General features: G+C 35.5%; 1 protein-coding gene across 3 annotated transcripts in view; it reads left to right on the top strand.

The window, feature by feature from the left end:
* DLG2 (discs large MAGUK scaffold protein 2) overlaps positions 1 to 24,264 on the top strand; it is a 2,171,029-nt gene that overhangs the window by 448,480 nt on the left and 1,698,285 nt on the right. For all 3 annotated transcript variants that reach the window (XM_025355445.1, XM_025355443.1, XM_025355446.1), the window contains one exon: positions 2,484 to 2,579. In XM_025355445.1, the coding sequence (XP_025211230.1) occupies positions 2,484 to 2,579 (96 nt within the window). The remainder of the gene's footprint in view (positions 1 to 2,483; positions 2,580 to 24,264) is intronic.

Here is a 24,264-nt window from a genome sequence, read left to right as displayed (position 1 = left end):
GGATGTAGGCTGGGAGGCTAGGCTAGTCTAATCTTTTCACGTTTTTCTGCCTGCTTTATGTTCTGGCTGCACTGGCAGCTGATTAGATGGTGCCCACCCAGATTAAGGATGCCTTTCCCAGCCCACTGACTCAAATGTTAATCTTTTTTGGCAACAACCTCACAGACACATTCAGGATCAATACTTTGCATCCTTCAATCCAATCAAGTTGACACTCAGTATTAACCATCACAAAGAGATGCATAGATAGATGAACAAATATATGAACCATGAATAAGGGCTCTGATCTGGCTAAGAGAAATGCTGAGCTCAACCACCTTAGGACACACAGGTAGCCTCTGCCTGGGAAGTAGTCGTTTACTTTGTGCTTAGTCTATGATGGAGGATGTGCCGCCATGTTCAGTATGATGATGGATCCAGGTAGCAATGGAGCAATGGTGGCATTGCAGGCTCAATCAGCATCTTGATTCCAGTGGGTCTCATCACAGGACAGGTCCTTACTATATACGTCTACATGAGAGAGATAGTCAGATTGATGGCTCTGATTTGTTTGGATAGTTCATGGGACCAAAGAGGAGTGGCCCAAAAGGGGGAGCACAAAATAAAGAGCTCTATGTTTCTGATACAGAGGCTACCTGAATATCCCAAAGTGGTTGAGTCTGACACTGCTCTTCATGAGACGACACATCTTCTCAGTTTATTCATCTACCTGCGCATCAATTTTTCATCTAATTTAATCTTTATTTTTCATTTATTAAACAAATATGTATTGATCCTGGAGACTGAAAAACAGTAAGATATCCTGCTTGTCTTCCGAGATACTCTAATGGGACAGATAAACACACATAGACACACATGTATCAGATACACACACACACACATATATATATACACATACACATTTATGTAATTTGTAATATGCTAATTACAATGATAGATGTAAACTATGGGAGCAGAGAAGAGGAGCATCTACAATAGACTAGAATCAGATAAATCTTTCTGTCCACAGTGGTTGCATATTTCTCTCCTTTCACAACCAGTGCAGGTACATGTCTCTATAGCTATTGCCTGAAAAGGAGTGGAAATTTCTGCTCACCCACTCCTTTTAGAGTGAATCTTAGAAACTGAGGCTGACCAGTAGGTTGGTGAGGAAGTTCTCCCAGCCAGTGGAGAGTGGGCAAAAACCCTTTGGGAGCTGTCCTAGCCTGCAACCACTTCAGAAATTTCTCATTAATGTGCATTAAAGTGAGGGATTTATTTTTAATTTTATTTTTTTGAGACAGTCTTGCTCTGTCACCCAGGCTGGAGTGCCATGGCTCACTGCAACCTCCACCTCCCTGGTTCAAGTGACTCTCTTGCCTCAGCCTCTTGAGTAAGTGGGATTACAGGCACATGCTACCATGCCCGGCTAATTTTTATATTTTTAGTAGAGATAGGATTTCACCACGTTGGCCAGGCTTGTCTCAAACTCCTGACCTCAGGTGATCCATCCTCTTTGGCCTTCTAAAGTGCTGAGATTACAGGCGTGAGCCACTGTGCCTGGCCTAAAGTGAGGAATTCTTATTATGCAGTCAAACATTCAATGTGGTCAGCATGTTTACTACCCAGTTCCTAAAGATGTTCCACAAAACCCTTTCATCAGCTTAGAAGTCTGATCCTTCCTCTTCCAGAACACTATGAATCTGTCAGCGTTCCATCCTTGTCACTGTCAAGAACTGTGAGGAGTTTAAGATTGTATCCTACTTGCAAACTAAGAATTTAGTCTGGCACAATTTCATTGATGCTGCCAAAAAAATTGTAGGACAGAGACTAATTACTTGCAACAACAGCAGTAGAGTATCAACATTTTCTTGTACCAATTTATCAAGTCCCAGTTTTTACAGTGCAAGGCAAAGATGGTCACATGATACAGTCATATGCAATGGGTCATGTTGTAGGTTGTGTTCCTTCAGTTTAGGTAACACCTATTTTATAATGGTCAGTAAGCAAACCTACCCTTTGCTTTGAAAGTAGACATTATTTTTATCATCTAAAGCTGTAGTTATAAAAAGATAGCCCAAAGCAAAGGCAGTCAGTGCCACTGCTAGTTCTGAGAGCTACAATAGCTTCTACAGAGATTTCTACAAGTATGAGAACTTACATAAAGTGAAATCAGCCCTCTATCTTCATCTTCCCATTAACCAAGCTCAGCTTTAACCAGATCATCAATTTACTTTTGAATAGTCCATGTTCAACACTCCCTGCTGGAAACCTTTGAAATTTAAAATTTTCCTTTGAATAACTGTCCCATTTTATGTTTTCTCTTTGGGAGCAATATAAAAATGGGTTAGATAGTATATTCATATGCTAAAATTGAAAAAAAGCAACATCTAATAATATTTATTCAGGCCTTAGATATTTTAATGTGTATATTCAAAGTTTGAAAACAATATACATTGCAGAAAATAAAAAAGTAGTATTGATTTTTTCAACTTTTATTTTAGCTTACAGATTGCAGTGGACCAAAGGAAAATGCTTCATATATTGAGCAAAATAAAGAAAATCAGTGTTTTGAAAATGAAACTGATGAGACGACAACTGTAAGTGTTACACTGTTTTCTTTCTTACTAGGCTTCATGGGTAAGATTTGTCTTGTTCTCTGTGGATAGTGCTAGTAGTGTTAAAGAAAGAAAAGGAAATGTGTAACCTAATTTCTAGCTTTGGCCTGGTCAGCAAATTGGGTTCTCAGGCTTCTAAGCTGACACTGAATGTGTATCATTTTGAGTAGTTGTGTGTTTCATTTTGGGTTCTGTGTTTTAGTAGGTAGTCTTAAGGTGCTGGTTATCACACAATCATTTTGTAAGCTATTTCACTTTCCTCTCTTGAAAAATACTTTCATTTAACCTAGAAGATGTTAACTATTTGAGACAGTAATAAAATGCAAAATGTGCTTCCAGGAAAGGAAGTTATCTAATTTGGCAATGAGACTGTTTCTTTTCCAAAAGAAGAGAGGGAGGGTGGACATCCATGCTGGGCTCATGAATACTTGGAAAACACATTTTTGGATTTCCTGGCTGTTTGCAAGGATATTTGTATTTTTGCTTCCTGAAAATGAAGTCATTAGTCCTAAGTGGGATACGAATGTGCCAACCTTCCAGGCAGCTAAATTAAATAAATGCTGAAAAATATATTAGAGAAACTTTTGATTTCATAATTGGAGAGCATATTGCTAGCTTATGCTGCTTAAACGCTAAAAGCTTCCATTTCCTCATCTTATAGGGTACTTTTGAAATTTTAATGAGATCCTGAATATGAACATGCTTAGTACTGCTTGGCAAATAGTAGATATTCATGCTATTGAAATTAATTGCAAGTTTTGCATTTATTTTATTGAGGATATTTTTATTAACATTTGGAAAATAAAAATGAAGATATTAATGAAAACTTTAGACCTTTAATGATGAATAAATACTTCATATTTAATATGGTTTCTTTATTTTATTCCTGTTTTTCTTTGAACAATTTAAAATAATTGGGAGTATTTTTTAGGGATGTATTCTGTGTTTAAATAAACCTAATATACAAAACGTAAAGTTTGGAGATTTGATATTCCAGAGTCCTAGTGAGAAACAATGAAAATTTTTAATCAACTTATAGAGAAATGAGGAATCTTAAAGAAATAATTGACAGGACTTGGTGACTGAATAAATTGAGAGTTAGGTGGTATCAGAGCAAAAATGGGGTTATTTGGAGGAAAGCTGACTAATGGATAGATAGAGTTAACTAATTCAATTATGACATCTTAAATTTGAAATAACATGGGAACAACTAAGAAAATACCTTGAGAGGAGATGGGGCATATTTGTTGAGAACTAAGTGTAATATCAAAAATAGGACAGTGTGGTAGAATGGAATGAACAAAAGATCCGAAGTCAGAAACCAGGATTTGTATCTTGGCTCTATCACAAATTAGTCATGTGACCTCAGGCACATTAAATGACTTTTTATTGTGCCTGAAATGAGATACAATGAGATTATACCTATTGTGACTATACTATAGGAATATAAAAAGGATGAAATGGGATAGTTATATATGAAAGGATTGATAGGTAAATGCTCTAGATATTGCATGCATTTGGAGAAATGAGTAGAGCACTAAATGCATTTAGGAATATCTTTGTTTTAATACTGTTTTAATTGTTTGATATTTTATCTTTTTCAGCAGAAAACAGAGTCTAGCCAATCTTATAAATTAGAACTGGTTGATTAAGGGACTAAGTAAATATTATGCAGGTACCACAATGGGTGGGGCAGAAAGTTAGGTTTCTTTCAGCAAGAGCAGAGAGGTAACAAGGTAGAAACACATTTGACTGTAGGACACATATCAGACTCATAAAGAAGAATCGTGTAAGAGTAAGTCATAACTGGAAACAGAGATGTTAGATTATTGTCTTTGTACACTTACTATTTGAGTGTTCTCGGGCAAGTCACTTAGACTATCTGTGTGCCTCAGTTTCCCAATCTAAACCCTAATCTCAAGAGAGAGACTGATTAGATATTAATAATTTATGGGGCTGGTGGCAGTAGCCCATGCCTGTAATTCCAGCACTTTGGGAGGCCAAGGCAGGTGGATTACTTGAGGCCAGGAGTTTGAGACCAGTCTGGGCAATATGGTGAAACCCCGCCTCTACTAAATACAAAAATTAGCCAGGTGTGGTAGTGTGTGCCTGTAATCCCAGCTACTTGGGAGGCTGAGGCAGGAGAATTGCTTGAACCTGGGAGTTGGATGTTGTAGTGAGCTGAGATAGCGCCACTGTACTCTAGCATGGGTGACAGGGAAAGACTCCATCTCAAAAAAATAAAAAAATAAAATAAATAAATAACATATGAGTCCTTTCAATTATGATACATTTAGTATACTTTGATAGAATAGAATAATTATGTATTTTAGAGAATTTCAGCATTGCTCTTAATTATTTTTAGGCTATGGTATATATTTATACTCTTAAATAGCTGCACCTTCTAATTAATAATAATTTTGTAGCTCAGCTCTATTTTTCTAGTAACTGTTCTTTCTGATATTTAGAAGGAAACTTCTTTTTCTGAATGCCACTCACCTATGGGAAAGATTTTTATGTTTGTTTGTTTTATGGAATGAGAGCAGAATGAGAATCCTCTTGTCTCTATATGTTTACATTAAATGCTTCCCATGATCCTTATCTTAAAAGTGATAGTTCCGAGACACTAAATAGCCTAATCAGTTTTGGAGAATAAGAACAAATTTAGAAGCCTCAGACATCCTGATTTCAAAGCTTACTACAAAGCAACAGCAATCAAGATGGTGTGGTACTGGCATAAAGACAGATAGATATATTCATCAATGAAACAGAATGTAGATCCTAGAAATAGACCATTGCATATATGGCAAATTATTTTAAATAAGGGAGCTACAACTACCACTGGGGAAAGGATAGTTTCTTTAACAAATGGTGGTGAGAAAACTGGATATCTACATGCAAAAGAATAAAACTGGGCCCTTACTTTATACTATATACAAAAATTAACTCAAAATGGATTACAGATATAAGTAAGACTTTATAACTCCTATAGAAAATGTAAGATTTAAACTATAATAGAAAAATGTCAGGACACATTGGATTTGGCAACAATTTCTTGAATATGCCACCAGAAGCATAGGAAACTGAAAGCAAAAATAAACAAATTATACTGCATCAAACTTAAAGACTTCTGTACATCAAAGAACACAATCACCAGAGTGAAAAGACAACCAATGGAACTGGAGAAAGTATTTGCAAGTCATATATATGTGAAGGATTTATATCCAGAATATATAAAGAACTTCTAAAACTCAACAACAAATAACAAGTAACACAATTAAAAATGGACAAAATACTTGAATAGACAATTCTCCAAAGAAAATATACAAATGGCCAACACACCTATGAAAAATACTCAACACCACTAATCATGAGGGAAATGCCAATCAAAACAACAATTAAATATCATCTCACACCCATTAGGATGCCTGCTGTCAAAAGAACAGAAAATAATGTGTTGATAAAGATATGCAGAAATTGAAATGCTTGTACGCTGTTGGTGGGAATGGTGCCACCATTATGAAAAACAGTATAAAGATTCTTGAAAATCTTAAAAATAGAATTATCATATGATCCAGCAATTCTACCTCTGGGTAAATATCCAAAAGAATTCAAAGCAGGATCTGAAAGAAATATTTACACAGCCATGTTCATCACAGCCTTATTTGCAATAGTCAAGTGGTGGAAGCAGCCCAAATGTCCATTAACAGAAGAATGGATAAAGAAAATGTTACACACACACACACACACACACACACACACACACACACACACACACATTACGTAGCCTTAAGAACAAAAGGAAATCCTATCATAGGCTAACATGAATGGACCTTGAGGGTATTATGCTAAGCAAAATAAGCCAGTCACAAAAGGACAAACACTGTGTGATCCCACTCCTATGAAGTATCTAAAGTAGGCAGACTTATAGAAACAGAAAGTAGAAAGGTAGTTGCCTAGGGCTGGAGAGATGAGGGAGGGGAAATTAATGTTTATTGGGTATATATAGTTTCAGTTTTTCAAGATGAAAAACTCATCTAGGTATCTGTTTCACAAAAATGTAATATACTTAACACTGTTGAACACTACACTTAAGAGTGGTCAATATTATAAATTAAAGGTTATGTGGTTCTTACAATAATTTAAAATAATAATTTAAATAATAATACTAATTTAAAATAATAATTTAAAAGCTGATGTTTTTGAGTTAATCTTTCCAGAGGGCCAAGTTTGAAAATTTTATAGAATCAGGATTAAAGGTAATTTTAATGGTAATACAGAGTAGTGAATTTCCTTAGTTTTAAATTATGTTTATTGTCAGTCTGCTTAAAGGGATTATATCATCTGCTGGAAAACCTCAAGTTATAGGATATATACCGCCTCCCAAGGTAGCTCGTTCCATCTGGTCAAGTTTGAATATTGTTAAGTCTCATATATTTATAAAGCTTTATTTAATCAATCCAACATTAATGTGTTTACTGTCTCTAAAGCAATACAAACACTACAGATATGATATTATATATGATACATCTGTATTTAGGATTCTGTTTTTTTATACTTGCTTGAAAATAATGAAGTATAGTATATTCTGTTCAGATAAGGACCAAACATTGTAGTTTATGGTATTTACTACCTGGATCAATGAGTTCAGTGATTTCCAAAGTGCAGAAGATTATTACAACAAAGATGGGATGGGAATTGGCATTAGATAATCAAGATTTATCCTGATTCATCCACTTGGTCAATAGAATATTCACCATACTGAAGTAAGAGATGACACAAACAAGTATACATTCCATTCTCACGGATAGGAAGAATCAATATCATGAATATGGCCATACTGCCCAAAGTGCTTTATAGATTCAATGCTATTCCCATCAAAATACTATTGACATTCTTCACAGAATTAGAAAAAAAACTACTTTAAATTTCATATGGAACCAAAAAAAAAGCCCATATAGCCAAGACAATCCTGAGCAAAAAGAACAAGGCTGGAGGCATCATGCTACCTGACTTCAAACTATACTACAAGGCTACAGTAGCCAAAACAGCATGGTACTGGTACCAAAACAGATATAGACCAAGGAAACAGGACAGAGACCTCAGAAACAACACCACACATCTACAACCATCTGATCTTCAACAAACCAGACAAAAGCAAACAATGAGGAAATGATTCCATATTTAATAAATGATGCTGGGAAAACTGGCTAACCATAGGCAGAAAACTGAAACTTGACCCCCTTCCTTAAACCTTACACAAAAATCAACTCAAGATGGGTTAAAAACTTAAATGTAAACCCAAAACCATAAAAACCTTGGATGAAAACCTAGGCAATATCATTCAAGGCATAGGCATGGGCAAAGACTTCATGACGAACATGCCAAAAGCAATAGCAACAAAAGCCAAAATTGACAAATGGAATCTAATTAAACTACAGGGTTTCTGCACAGCAAAGGAAACTATCAGAGAAAACAGGCAACCTACAGAATGGGAGCAAAATTTTGCAATCTACCCATCTGACAAAGGTATAATATCCAGAATCTACAAGGAACTTAAAGAAATTTACAAGAAAAAAGGAACCCTATTAGAAAGTGGGCAAAGGACATGAACAGACACTTCTTAAAATACGTCATTTATGTGACCAACAAACATATGAATAAAAGCTCAACATCACTGATCACTAGAGAAATGAAAATCAAAACCACAATGAGGTACCATCTCATGCCAGTCAGAATGGCAATTATTAAAAAGCAACAAGCAATAGATGCTGACAAGGCTGTGGAGAAATAGGAATGCTTTCACACTCTTGGTGGGAATGTAAATTAGTTCAACCATTGTGGAAGACAGTGTGCCAATTCCTTGAAGATCTACAACCAGAAATACCATTTGACCCAGCAATCCCATTACTGGGTATATACCCAAAGGAATGTACATCATTCTATTATAAAGATACATGCACAAAGATACATGTGCAACACTGTTCACAACAGCAAAGACTTGGAACCAACCTGAATCCCCATCAATGATAGACTGGATAAAGAAACTGTGGCACGTACACACCATGGAATACTATGCAGTCATAAAAAAGGATGAGTTCATGTCCTTTGCAGGGACATGGATGAAGTTAGAAGCCATCATCCTCAGCAAACTAACATAGGAACAGAAAACCAAACATCACATGTTCTCACTCATCAGTGGGAGTTGAACAATGAGAACACATGGACACAGTGCGGTGAACAACACACACGAGGGCCAGTCAGGGGGTGGGGGGCAAGGGGAGGGAGAGCATTAGGACAAATAGCTAATGCATGTGGGGCTTAAGACCTAGATGATGGGTTGATAGGTGCAGCAACCTATGGCACACATATAGCTATGTAACAAATCTGCACATTCTGCATTTGTATCCCAGAACTTAAAATAAAATAAAAGAATATTCACCATACTGGTTCATCAAGTCAACAGCTAAATAACTTTGGGTAAGTCAATTTTTCTGAGTCTGAGTTTCTTTACCTGTAAAATTATACTTAATTCACTGGTTATGAATACTTAATGATATTATGCACATGAAAATTCATAGCTGGTAAATGAAAAGTTAATGGTTATTTGCAAGTCATATATTTGATAAGGGATTAATATCCAAAATTTATAAAGAATTTATACAACTCAGTAGTGGAAAAACAACTAACTAAAACATGGGCAAAAGACTTGGGTGGATATTTCTTCAAAGAAGACAGAAATGTCCAACAGGTATATAAAAAGAGGCTAAACAGTAATCATCAGGGAAATGCAAATCAAAACTACAGTGAGAAACCACCTCACACTCATTAGGATGGCTTTATCAAAAAGTCAATAGATAGGAGGGAGGCAGAGCAAGATGGCTGAATAGAACACTCCAGTGATTATCCCTCTTGCAGGAACACCAAATTGAATAACTATCCATGCAAGAAAGCACCTTCATAAGAACCAAAGGTTAGGTGAGTGATCACAGTAGCTGGCTTAAATATTATATCAAGGAAAGAGGCACTAAAGAAGGTAGGAAAGACAGTTTTGCATTGCCTATACCACTCTTCCCCAACCCATGGCATGTATACAGAGAATCTGCATGTTTGCAGGAGAGAGAGAGAGAAGTGATTGTGAGACATTGCATTGGAACTCAATTCTGCCCTCTCACAGCAGAATACAACATAGGGCAAAATTCCAACAGTGTCCACAGATGAAGCATTTAGACTAGACCCATTCCAAGGGGAATTCTCCACCCCAGTGGTAGGAACTTGAGTTTGGGGTAGCTCTACCATTGGCTGACTAAAGTAGCCTAGTGTCCTAGATAAATTTGAATGTCAGTCAGGTGACAAGGTCTGCGGTTCTTGGATAAGTCCTGGCACTGCTCTGGGCTTGGGGTCAATGAACTTGGGTTACATGAAACCCAGTGAGACACTAGTTGTCATGCCCAAGGGAGTGTTTGTGTGTTACCCCTCCATAATTCCAGGCATTCAGCTTGGGAGAGACTCCCTACTCTTTAGGAAAGCAGAAGAAAAAGTACAGAGGACTTCGTCTTGCAACTTGGGTACCAACTCAGCCACAGTAAAATAAAGCACCATGCTGATTCCTGGAACCCTTAATTCCAGGTCCTAGCTCCTGGATGGCATCTCTAGACCTACCCTTGGCTAGAAGGGAACCTGCTCCTCTGACAGGAGGGACCCATTCCTGGCTGAATATGCCACCTGCTGACTAAAGAGCCCTTGGGCATTGAAGAAACATCAGCAGCAGCCAGGAAATAGTAGCCATGGACCTTGGATGAGACCCAAATACTGTGATGCCTTCAGGTATTACCCAGCACAGTCCTGACTGTGATAACCATGGGAGTGCTTGTGCTACCCCTCCCCCAACTCCGGGAAGCTCAGAAGAGAGAGAGAGAGAGAGAGACAGACAGACAGACAGACAGAGACAGACTTCTGTTTGGGGAAAGTGAGAAGTGAGGAAAGAGAATGAGAGACTGCTACCCAGTAATCCAGGCAATTCCCCAGATCTTACCCAAGCCTACCAAGGTGATACCTCTAGGAGTCTGCAAGGATTGCAGCATTACTAGTTCTGGGGCATCTCCCAGTGTTGATATGGCTTCAGTGACCAAAGGCTTAGATCACAACATCCAATTCCATTTGAATACCTGGAAAGCCTTCACAAGAAGGATAGGTACAAATGAACTGAGACTGCAAGCTTAAAATAAATACCTAACTTCTAAATACCCAGATATTAACAAACATCCACAAGCATCAAGAACATACAGGAAAACATGATCTCACTAAACAAAGTCAGTCACCAGTGACCAATTCTGGAGTGGTGGAAATATATGAACTTTCAGAAAGAGAATTCAAAATAGTTGTTTTGAGAAAGCTCAGTGAACATCAAGATAACGCAGAGAAGGGATTCAAAATCTTATCACAGACATTTAACAAATGGATTGAAATACTTTTTAAAAATAATCAAGCAGAAGTTTCACAGCTGAAACATTTCTATTGTCAAAGTTAAAAATGCATTCGAATCTCTGAAGAGTGGAATTGATCAAGCAGAAGGAAAAGTTAGTGAGATTGAAGATGGGCTGTATGAAAAACAGTCATGGGGGGAAAAGAAAAAATAATAAAAAGAGTGAAGCAAACCTGTAAGATCTAGAAAACAGTCTCAAAAGGGAAAAAGTAAAATTTATTGACCTTAAGGAGGAAGTAAAGAGAGAGATCAGGTAAGAAAGTTTATTTAAAGAAATAATAACAGAGATATTTCCAAACCTAGAAAAATATTAATATTAGGTACAAGGTCATAGAAAATTAAGCAGATTTAATCCACATAAGACTACCTCAACACATTTAATAATCAAATTCCCAAAGACTAAGATCAAGAAAGGATACTAAAAGCAGCAAGAGACAAGAAACAAGTAACATGCAAGGGAGCATAAATCTGGCAACAGACTTTTCAGTGGAAATCTGACAGTCCAAGATAGAGAGGTATGACATATTTAAAGTGCTGAAGGAAAAAAAAAAAAAAAAAAAACTTTTATCCTAGAATAGCATATCCAGGGAAAATAGCCTTCCAACATGAAGGAAAAATAAAACTTTACCCGTCAAATAAAAGCTGAGGGATTTCATCAACAGTGGACTTGTCCTAAGAGCAATGATAAAGGGATTTCTTTAATCTAAAATAAAAGGCCATTAACAAACAATAAGAAATCATCTGAAGGTACAAAACTCACTGGTAACAGCAAATACACAGACAGATACAGAATACTTCAACACTGTAATTGTGGTGTGTAAACCACTCATATCTTGAATAGGAAGACTAAAAGACAAACCAATCAAAAATAATAACTATGACATATTTCTAAGAAATAGATTGTATAAAAATATAAACAACTGAAAGTCAAAGAACATGGACAATAAAGTGTAGAGTTTTTTTTTTTTTTAAGTTTTCTCTTTGCTTGTTCGTTGTTTTTGAAATCAGAGTTAGGTTGTCATTAGTTTAAAATTGTTTTTTACATGATATGATTTGCAAGCTTCATGGTAACCTCAGATCAGAAAACCCAAAACAGATACACAAAAAAGTAAAAGCAAGAATTAGAACATATTATCAGAGAAAATCACTTTTATACAAAGGAAGACAGGAAGGAAGGATGGAAGAAAAGACCACAAAGCAACCAGTAAACAGAAAACAAAATGGGAGGATTAACTTCTTACCTATCAATAACAACATTAACTATAAATGGACTAAACTTTCCAATGAAAAACATAAAGTGTTAAACTGATTTAAAGAAAAAAATACCCAATTATATGTTGCCTACAAAACTCACTTCACCTACAGAGTGAAATTAAAGGGATGGAAAAAGATATTCTGTACAAATGTAAACTAAGAGAGAGCAGGAATAGTTATACCTATATCAGATAGAATAAATTTTAAGATAGGAACTATAAGAAGAGACAAAGAAGGACATTATATAATGATAAAGCAGTCCATTTGGCAAGAGGATATAACAATTATAAATATATATGCACCCAACACTAGAGCACCCATATATATAAAGCAAATATTATTAAGGCTAAATAGAAAGACCACAATACAGTACTAGCTGGAGAGCTCAACACCCCATTTTCAGCATTGAACAGATCATCCAGACAGAAAAATCAACAAAGAAACATCAGACTTAATCTGCACTGTCAACCAAATGGGCCTAATGGATATTACAGAACATTTTATCCAAAAGCTGCAGAATGCACATTCTTCCTGTCAGCACATGGGTCATTCTCAAGGATAGATCATATGTTAAGGCACAAAATGAGTCTTAAAACATTGAAATTATATTAAATATCTTTTCTGACCACTATGGAATAAAACTAAAAATCAATAAGAAGAGGAACTTTGGAAACTATACAAATACATAGAAATTAAACAATATACTCCTGAATGACAAGTAGGTCAGTGAAGAAATTAGGAAGGAAATTTTAAGATTTTATGAAACAAATCAAAATGGAAACACAACATTTATAAATTTATGGGATATAGCTAAAGCAATTCTAAGATGGAAGTATACCAATAAGCACCTGCATTAAAAAGTAGAGAAATTTCAAATAACCTAATGATGCATGGTAAGAAACTAGAAAAGCAAAAGCAAACCCAGCAAAAATTAGTCAATCAATAAACTTTTAGCCAGACTGAGAACAAAGAGAGAAGACACCCCAAAATAAAATCAGAGATGAAAAACATGAAATTACAACTGATATCACAGAAATTCAAAGGATCATTAGAGACTACTATGAACAGCTATTTACCAAAGAATTGGAAAATCTAGAATAAATAAATTTCTAGACACATACAAACTAACAAGATTCAACCATGAAGAAATCTGAAACCAGAATAGACCAACAAGAAGTAATGAGACAGAAGTCATAATTAAGTCCCCCATCATAGAAAAATTCAAGACCTGATGACTACTGATAAATTATACCAACTATTTAAAGAACTAATACCAATCCTACTCAAACTATTCGAAAAAATCTACGAGGAAGGAACACTTCCAAAATAATTTCATGAGGCTAGTATTACCATGATGCCAAAACTGGAGAAAGACACATCAAAAAGAAAACTATAGGCAAATATCTCTGATGAACATAGATGCCAAAATCCTCAACAAAATACTCACAAACCAAATTCAACAAGTTAGAAGGATCATTCATCAAGACCAAATGGGATTCGTCCAGGGATACATAGATGTCTCAACATACAGAAATCAATCAATGTAATACATCATATTGACAGAATGAAGGATAAAACCGTATTTCATTTGATGTTGAAAAGCATTCAATAAAATTAAACATCTCTTCATGTGGCATAGAGGGAACATACCTCAACACAATAAAAGCTATGTATGATAGACTCCTACATAGTACCATACTGAAGGGGAAAAATTAAAAAACCTTTTCTCTAAGGTATAAAACAAGACAAGGATGCCCATTTTTACCACTGCTATTCAATATAGCACTGAAAGTCCTAGCTAGAGTAATTAAATGAGAGAAAAAATAAAGGGCATCCAAATTGGAATGAAAGAAGTCAAATTATTCTTGTTCATAGCTGGTACGATCTATTTAGAGAAACCTAAAACTTCCACCAAAAACTATACTAATAGAAGTGAAGAATAAATTCAATACAACTGCAGGATACAAAGTCAACATACGAAAAGCATTAGCATTTCTATATGTCAACAATGAACCATCTGAAAAAGAAAGCAAGAAAAAAAATCCCATTTACAATAACTACAAATAAAGTAATATACATAGGAATAAATTTTAATCACAGAAGTAAATGATCTCTTCAATGAAAATTATAAAACATTAGTAAAAGAAATTGAAGAGGGCACAAAAAATGGAAAGATATTCTATGTTAACGGATTGGAGAAATCAGTATTGTTAAAGTGTTCATACTGCTCAAAGCAATCTACACGTTAGTGAAATCCCTATCAAAATACCAACGACATTCTTCACAGAAATAGAGTAATCCTAAAATTTGTATGGAACCACTATAGACTCAGAAGAGCCAAAGCCATCATGGGCAAAAGGAACAAAGCTGGAGGAATTATATTACCTGAACTTTAAGTTATACTACAGAGCTATTGTAACCAAACCAGTGTAGTACTGGCATAAAAACAGACACATAGATCAATGGAACAGAACAGAGAACCCGGAAATAAATCCACACATCTGCCATAAACTCAATTTTGACAAAGGTGTCAAGAACATATATTGGGAAAAGGGCAGTCTGTTTAATAAATTGTGCCAGTAAAACTGGACATCCGTGTGCAGAAAAATGAAACTACAACCCTGTATCTCACCATATACAAAAATAAATTAAAAAGGGATTAAAGATTGAAATATAAGACCTGAAACTATGAAACTACTAAAAGAAAACACTGAGGAAACTCTCTAGGACAGTGGTATGGGCAAAAATTTCTTGAGTAATACCTCAAAAGTGCAGGCAACCAAAGCATAAATAGAAAAATGACATTACATCTAGCTAAAAAGCTCTCCATAGCAAAGGAAATAACAAATGAGGAGACAAATTACAGAATGGGGGAAAATATTTTCATCTGACAATAGATTAATAACCCCAATATATAGGGAGCTCAAACAACTCAATTGGAGAAAAAATCTGATTTTAAAATGAACAAAAGATCTGAGCAGAGATTTCTCAAAAGAAGACATGTAAATAGCCAATAGATATATGAAAAATACTCAATATTATTAATCATCAAGAAATGCAAATCAAAGCAAGAGTAGGATATCATCTCACCCCAGCTAAAATGGCTTTTATCTAAAAGACATGAAATAATGAGTTCTGGTGAGGATGTGGAGAAAGGGGAACCCTCATACACTGTTTGTGGGAGTATAAATTAGTGTATCTACTATGGAGAGGAGTATGGAGGTTCCTCAGAAAATTAAAAATAGAAACTGCCATATGATTGAGCAATCCCATTGCTAGGTATTTATCCAAAAGAAAAGAAATCAGTGTATTGAAGAGATACCTACACTCCTGTATTTATTATTTATTCACATTAGCCAAGATTTGGAATCATTGTGTCCATCATCTGATTATTGGGAAAAGAAAATGTGGTACACACTGGAATATTATTTAGCCACAAAAAAGAATGAAATCCTGTCATTTGCAACAATATGGATGGAACTTGAGGTCATTATGTTAAGCGAAAGAAACCTGGCACAGAAAGACAAATTTCACATGTTCTCTCTTATATGTGGCCAAACATTAAAATAGTTGAACTCATGGAGAGAAAGAGTATAATGATGGCTCTCTGAGGCTGGAAAGGGTAGCGGTGATGGAGGGGAAAACTGGGGATGGTTAATTTTCATAACAATATAGTTAGATGGAATGAATAAGATCTAGTATTTGATAACACAAGAGGGTGACTATAGTCAACAATAATTATTGTATATATCAAAAAACTAAGAATGGAATTGGAATGTGTCTAATAAAAAAAAAATAAGTTCCTGAGGTGATGGATATCCCAGTTACCCTGATGTGATCATTAAACATTTTATGCTTGTACCAGAACATCACATGTACCCTATAAACATATATAACTATCTTGTACTCATAATAAATTTTTTAAAAGATAGAAAGGTTACAAATGCATATTTTCTACAAAAATTATTCTGTGTATAACTTTATTTTGGGAGTATCACATAAATTGTTTTATATTTCTAAAAAAAAGTCAAAAGATGACAAATGTTGCTGATGATGTGGAGAAATGGGAACTCTGTACACTACTGATGGGAATGCAGATTGGTACAGCCATTATAGAAAACAGTATGGAGGTCCCTAGAGAAATTGAAGATAGAACACCATATGACCTAGCAATTCCTCTTCTGGGCATATACACAAAGGAAATGAAAGCACAATCTTGTAAAGATATTTGCACTACTATGATCTTCGCAGTATTATTTGCAATAGCCAAGATGGGGAAATAAGTGTTTGTCAGTGGGTAAATGGATAAAGAAACTGTGGTACACATATAACATGGAATAATATTCAGCTTTAAAAAGGAATGAGATCTTTCCATTTGCCATTACATGGATGAGCCTGGGAGGACATTATGCTAAATGAAATGAGCCAGACACAGAAAGGAAAATATTGCATAATCTCACATATATGTGGAATCTATCTATCTATCTATCTATCTATCTATCTATCTATCTATGTGTATGTGTATATATACATACTTACCATATACAAAATAAAATTTAAAAAATACACAGAATAAAACAATGGTTACCGAGTTGGGAGGAATGAGGGAGATGTAGGTTAGAGGAAACAAACTAGCAGATATGTACTATGAAGAAGTCTAAAGAGCTAATGTACACCATGAGGACTATAGGTAATAACATTGTATTATATATGGGATTCATGCTAAATGAGTAGATTTTAGCTGTTCTTGACACAAAAACAAAAAAATAGGTAACTATATGAGAAGTGATAAGTATGTTAATTTGCTTCACTATAATAACCTTTTTACTATATATATATATCTTACATGATGTCATATACCTTAATTATTCCCAATACAATTTATTTCAAAATAAATTAATTTTAATCCAAAAACTATTGTTTATGTGTATGTTTGTAAATACTATTGTTAGTGTAAATCAGACCCTTAGAAACTAAACTATGTTAAAGATCTTGCATTGCAAATTTAATGTTGGACTGCTGATTCTAGCCATACATTTTTTAAAGAGTTTTCATATGATGCATTTCATTCATTCATTCAGTCATTAAAAAATCTCTATTTAGCATCTGTTACATTCTAAACACTGGTGATGTAGCCATGGACAAAACATCTAAGGTTCCTGCTCTCATTGATAAACTTCAGATAGGGGAGATAGTAAGAGATGAATAGAGAAGATAATTTTAGATTGTGATAATCATATGGAGGAAATAAACTGGGATGATGTAATGGAGAATGATGGAAGATATTCTAATTAGGGGAAATCAGTTTGGGAAGGTCTTGCTGAGGTGGTAACATCTGAGCAGAGACTTGAATGATGAGAAGGAGCCAGCCATGTGCAAATCCAGGGAAAGACAGTTTCTGGCAGAAGGAACAACAAATTCAAGGCCCTGAGGAAGAATTGGAGTGAAACACCATATTTGAGGAACAGGTAACAGGCCAGTGTGCTTGGGGTATGTATTAGTTTGTTTTCACGCTGCTGATAGACATACTCAAGACTGGAAAGAAAAAGAAATTTAATTGGACTTACAGTTCCACCTGGCTGAGGAGGCCTTAGAATCATGGCAGGAGGCAAAAGACACTTCTTACATGGTGGCAGCATGAGAAAATGAGGAAGAAACAAAAGCATAAACCCCTGATAAACCCATTAGATCTTGTGAGACTGATTCCATAACACAAGAATAGCATGGGAAAAACTGGTGCCCATGATTCAATTACTTCCCCTGGGTCCCTCCCACAGTATGTGGGAATTCTGGGAGATACAATTCAAGTTGAGATTTGGGTGGGGACACAACCAAACCGTACCAGGGTATAAGAAGGTGGAGTATGGGAATGGCATTTAGCAATACTGCTGAGGTTATTTATATTGATTTGAAAGCAAAATTCTATTTTTGACCATATAGCTTTTTAGATTTGTGGCTTGCACACAACTATTTGGATTTCTGGAATCCACTCAACTCACAGCATTGTATAATAGTTGAAAAAATTGAACCTCATTAGAAATGTAGTTAATGTTCAGCAAAGTTTATGTAAACTTTGATTTGTTAGGGAAACAATTTTTATTGAACGTTTACATCATTTATAGCCTACCATTTATATAAAATTTCAAAGGTTGTTTAGATTTTGTTGATGATAATAACTGCGAGAACTACATGGCTATCATTTAACTATGTTCCGACTCACATGAGAAAAATTGACATAAAATTTAGGTCCATACAATTGAATATCATGATTAAAAAATGGGTTAAAAGTAAAAATTAATTCATTTCATTAGCAATTATTGGTTCACTCAAAATTTTGCTTGTTTAGTTGTTATACTTTTTTGTAAGAATACACATTTAACTTGAACAGAATATATGGACTCCCGTTTTTCATGAATTATTTTCAGGATCCAATACTGTCCTGATTTTTTTAATGATAGAAACTCTCTGAAAAATTCAGTCTTTTTTTCAGTTGATCCTAATTTCTTACTTATCTCTGGAGAGTTTGGAAATGAGGGCAGGCATTTTGCCATGACCTGCCTGCAGTCTATTTTACTAAGCTAACAAGCTTTGCAGATGTCATTTGTGTGCCTGCTGTTCTGGGTATATGGGGAACAGATAGACAGGGATAGGAGGCCAGGTGGGTGGATTTCTTGTTATTTCCTTTGGACCTAATCTTTCTAATGTGGAGTCTATTTCTTCTGGGGTTATTCCCAAGGTCCTTATAAGCTATGGAAGGTGTCTGGTAGTAGCCCAGAGATGAACCTATCCTTTTAGGAGGATTACATGTTCTTTATAATTCATCTGCATGGAGTCCAGGCTACCTTTGGCCAAGGAGAAGGCCTTTTGAATCTGTTTGTGCCACACACTCAGGTTGGACCCAGAGGGATAGAAGTGGTTTCAGGATTTGCAGTGTAATGAGACGGAAAGAACATAGACCACCCTGTGGATTGGAGTCACGTAGGTTCTGTATCACTTATGGAGGTCATAGAAACTCAGGCAGCTTCAGTTTCCTTAACTATAAAGTAGGGATTATAATTGTTTCCTACAGGGTATTATGACCATGAGATAATAGTTACAAAGTATTTATCTCAGTACTTCAGATAATAGCCACTTGATAAATTACTGTTATTATTAACATGCTTATATTTATTACTGTTTTTCTAACACAATAGCAAGCACCTAGTTTCAGTAGCATCCTGTAGTTGTAACACTTCAGCTAGAAACTGCCCTTCTCCATTATAGATAAGACTGTTCTAAACCATGCCTTCGTACATCAGATTGGATTTGCCAATGAAAATATTTTTATTTGCAAATACCTTCAGCTACATGCACCAATATATTTATTTTTAAATTTTTATGTATGCACATAAGTATATATGCATATATTATAGTTACTCTGTAATATGAATATATGGTTCTCATGAATAAAGGGATCATAGGTTTAAATAGATTTTTAAAAACTATCAAAAATAAATAGCTTAACTAGAGCTGTGATTTTTCATTCCACTAATATTTATTTTGTACCTCTTAAGTGTCAGTACCATACTAGGTGCCAGATATATACATTAAATCTGCCCTCAAGGGGCTTAGATTCTAGAATAGACACAGACTGGATTTCACTTTTAGAGATATTTTTCCCTGTTGGAAACAAACAAGATAAAAGTAATAATGTATTTAAGTGGTTAAGGTACAGGTTTAGTGCAAGTAATTTACAAGAGAAGTTTTATGATATCAAACTTTCAATGATAGGTTTTACTAAGAATCAATATATTTCTAGTTTGATATCATTAACCTCAAGAAATATCAAGTAAAGCAGCTTGCAGGCTGAGGCTTTTTATCTTGCCAAACTCTTCTTGTGAAAAATCACAGGCCCAATTGAGCACTATGTCTGTAAAAAAAAAAATGCTTCATATCAATACCTTGTTAATTATAAAAAGAACATAATGTTTCCCTTGAGGCAAAGGAGTGAATTATCCTCTATCATCTTTATATCTGAGGAAAATCAATCAAAGATAAGGTATACACAAAGTGGAAATCCCAAATGGGTCTATACTTCAAAATGTTATGTACTTACTTATATCTAAACATACATACATTATCCAGTTAATCACTTGAGGTGAATACAAACAAATGAATATATAATATACATATTGTACATGCCTTTACAGTATATTTGTACTCAAAATTAAATGAGCAGTGCTCTTTTTTTCTCAAATAAAAATTGCATATTCAGTTTGTAAAATGCTTGCTGTAAAATGGTTGCTCTTGAAGTACTTTCATTGGATGTGTTTATTAAACTGATTGTATAAAGGGATAACATATTGCTGATTCATTCGGCATGTAATTCTCTTTTCTCCTAACTTCTAGTTAACTCCTATAGTTCTTTCTCAACTTAGCTCAAGGCTCCTCTCCATAAAGCTTTCCCTCACTGCTCCATTCTGGGTTAAATGCCTCTATTTTGTTGATGTTAAACATCCCCAAATGCTTTCTGTACAGTACTATAGTTTTTTATTCTCTTGTGGGCAGGGATTTTGCTAGCTTTTCCTCACCTTGTGTTTCCACATAAGTAGATTGTCAAGTATATTTGTTGAATGAATGAGATACTAGTCTAGACAATGGAAATAAAGAGTTAAAACTATCTTTAAGGAGTGCACTTTAGAGGGTGATACAGACATTAATCAAATAATCACATAATGAGCACTCAACAAACATGTGTCAGATGAATGACTTAGGGAGTGCCTAAGGTATTCTAGGACCTATGCTAGACAAGCTGTCTTTTATTTCTGCAAGTCTCTATAGTTTGCAAAGTGCTTTCCTCTGTGATCCGCCAGCGTTAGAAGATTAATCAGGCTCCCTCTGCTAATTTTTCTCTATCGTAGTTTCCTTCGCTCTGCAAAGATGGAATTAAGTTCTGAAAGTATCATCTTCCAGGATACCTTGTGAAAATACTCATCTTACTCTGCTATCCTATTTATTTACTTCCTCTGTCTAACCCCTGATTGTCTCCATTCTTGTTGTATCTATGACTAACAAAGACCTGGAGTTGGAATTAATGGACATGCTCTTTAATGTCGCCATTGAAAGTTACTAGGCTTTTGGGAAGTGATTTAAACTTCCTAAGCCTGTGAGACTGTTACGGGTTCTTTGTCAACTTTAAGGTGCTATAGGGACACAAAGCCTAATTATTTTGAACATGAATATGGCAATAAGTCTCAATTACCTATTAGATGTTAGTTGTGTCAGGGAAATACGCTGGTATCTGGGAATGCTCAAAGATACAAGGTTTTACGCACCCTGAGATAAGCTTAGGAAGTATTAAGTTAAAATAATTATTGTGATGATGTAACAAATGAGGGTGAATAGACAAAGTGATGTTTCTTTGACCTTTTCAAATTACCGAACCATAAGACAGAGGTACCTAATGGAATGGACCAGAGTATGGATTTTATTCGTGGTGTTTAACTTGAAACTTATTTGAAGTTTATTACACCAGTAGGATGGCAGTTTAGAGGAAATTATGTTTTTTAACTACAAATTTTTTTTTGAACCACTTTTGAAGGTTTTTATATCAAATTGAACTTTAGGGACTTTTCTTTTTTTTTTTTTCTCAGAACATATATTTGATTTGCTATGAACTTAAAATCTTTATGAACAGTGCTCTCATTTGAGTAAAATAATGACATGTCAGTTTCTGAGACATTCATTCATTTAGCAATCAGAAGGTTATCGGGATATTGAAGTTAGAACCACAATAATTCATGAAAGGTAGAAGAGTCTTATGTATTATTTGTTTCCAAATTGTTTATCATAGAAAGTACACTTTTTTATGAAAAAAGAGAGGGTAGTTGTTATTAACGTGGTGGGAAATTGTCCTGCCAGTATCTTGAGGAGGTAAACTGTGTGGGTCCCTAGACATTTATTTTTGGTATTTCAATGGTCCAGTTGACTATGTGTTTTCTTCCTAGTGAAAGCGAATCATTGATTTTCCATTTTTATTTGTCAGGCAGTACTTTCCATTCTGTCATTCACTCTCTCTGTCTCCCTCATTCTCCCTTCCCACCCGCTCTCTCCTTTCTGAGCTCCTGTGTCGTTCTGTTATTCTGTTTCAGTCTGTGACTGCCTGTGTGTCTAAGATGATGGGAAAAAAAAAGTTATTATTATCCAGAGTGATGCTTGTCAAGCACCTCAAAGGCAGTCTATGTAGTTGCAGCTTTACTAGAAGAAAGGGAGGGATTTGGGGGAGGGGAGAGTGCTAATCCTTTGGCTGTTAAAATGCTGCAAAAGGAAACACAAAGCTCTGCCCACGTAATAAGTGCCTGCAGACAGCAAGTGAGGAGGGAAAAGTTTGGGGAAGAACTCATTTTTTCGCTCAGAATGTGGAACTTTTGTAAACACTTTAGAACCTCCTCTCACCCCAATTTCGTAACATGCTTATTCGTTTAAATGTTCAGGTTGTTTGTGTATTCGCATATATCATGGGCCACACACATAGGTAAACACAAAAGAAGGAAATGTAACCCTTTTCTAAGTTAAACCTCCAAATCCGCAGTTTCTCTGTGTCACTGTCTTGATTTTCCTTATCCAGCTGTTAGTCATTTGTAAGAAGCTGCCCTTGTAATTGCAAGTGAGTTGAGATGTGATGTATGCAGCACCACATGCACCTTGGCTTTTCAGTCATATCTTTCGAGTCATTTAGACTCCCGGCAATCATGCTCGTAATAAATAGCATTTTATTTTCCAAAGTCGCTATTCTGGCACTGGAACGACAGCCATTTGGTAGATGGGACGGGTAGTTTTTTGTGTTACTCAGTGTTGTTAGTAAGAAAGGAAGGCAACAAAGTGGGGACTTTGGCAAAGGAAATCTTATGAGTATACTGAAGCAGCGGATCAGAATTCAGAAACAAGAGCAAGAGCTGAAATGTGATTCTCTGGTGCTTGGTGTTACACTCATCGCCACGATAGAACTGTGCGGGGCACTCACAGGAGCCTTGTTCCGATCAAGGAATCCGCTAAAAGACCATGCAACCGCGGAGCCCAGCAAGCCACCGGGAAGTTTTGCCGGAGCTGATTTCTAGGGGATTTTCTGGTGCCTAGGAGAATCCTGCTTGCCTTGAGCTGTATGGAGGAGGGCTCGAGTTTCCCATGAGGGGCCCCCTTGGAAAAGCCGTCTGTACAGAATCCAAGCTCTGCTTCTTTCTGTGTGCAATTTCCAAAAGGCTTTTCTCACCTTTGCTGATTTGCTGGCGTGATTTCCATGTACTGAGTCCTGTGTAGGGATCCAGGATGGATTGCCTGTGCATTGTCACCACAAAGGTAGGATAGGAAACAGGGCTGTTGTTGTGTGCAGCATTTTTCTATTATTATTCTGGTCCCGTAATTAAACAGTTCTAGTGGGTGCTGCCAGTTCATGAGATAAAATGATTAGTATAATTTACTTTGCTGGGTATTTTGTTCCCTGAGGGTCTGGGGGGTCCTGTCTTTATGTGATTTTTAACTTCTTAAAGTGATATTGCATGTTTGTGCAAATGGAAGGAGAATTTGCCTGGGTTTATTTATTTATTTATTTATTTTATTTTTTATGGCAGGATTTGCTTTTGCATCTATTTATAGCTCATAATAGAAATATCTATAGTAGTAGTGTAGCACATACACATCAGTTTAACTTAACATATCAAGGCAGTCTTTCTGAGTGAGATAATTAGCTTTTCATTTAAAAACCATGTCTTCTGTGTTTAAAGAAGCCAATCAGCTTTACTGTGACTTGACATATTGCTTCTGATTGGAGAATTCTGATATTCTGCATTTTAGTGATTTATTTTAAAGGAAAAAAATCTCAAGGCCCTGAGTTAAAACAAACACAATATTTAATATTTAACTAATTCTCTCTATTTTAATTAGAAACAAATG

This window comes from Theropithecus gelada, chromosome 14 (genome assembly GCF_003255815.1).
Source record: "Theropithecus gelada isolate Dixy chromosome 14, Tgel_1.0, whole genome shotgun sequence".
NCBI lineage: Eukaryota > Metazoa > Chordata > Mammalia > Primates > Cercopithecidae > Theropithecus > Theropithecus gelada.
This window is presented reverse-complemented; position numbering and strand designations above follow the sequence as displayed.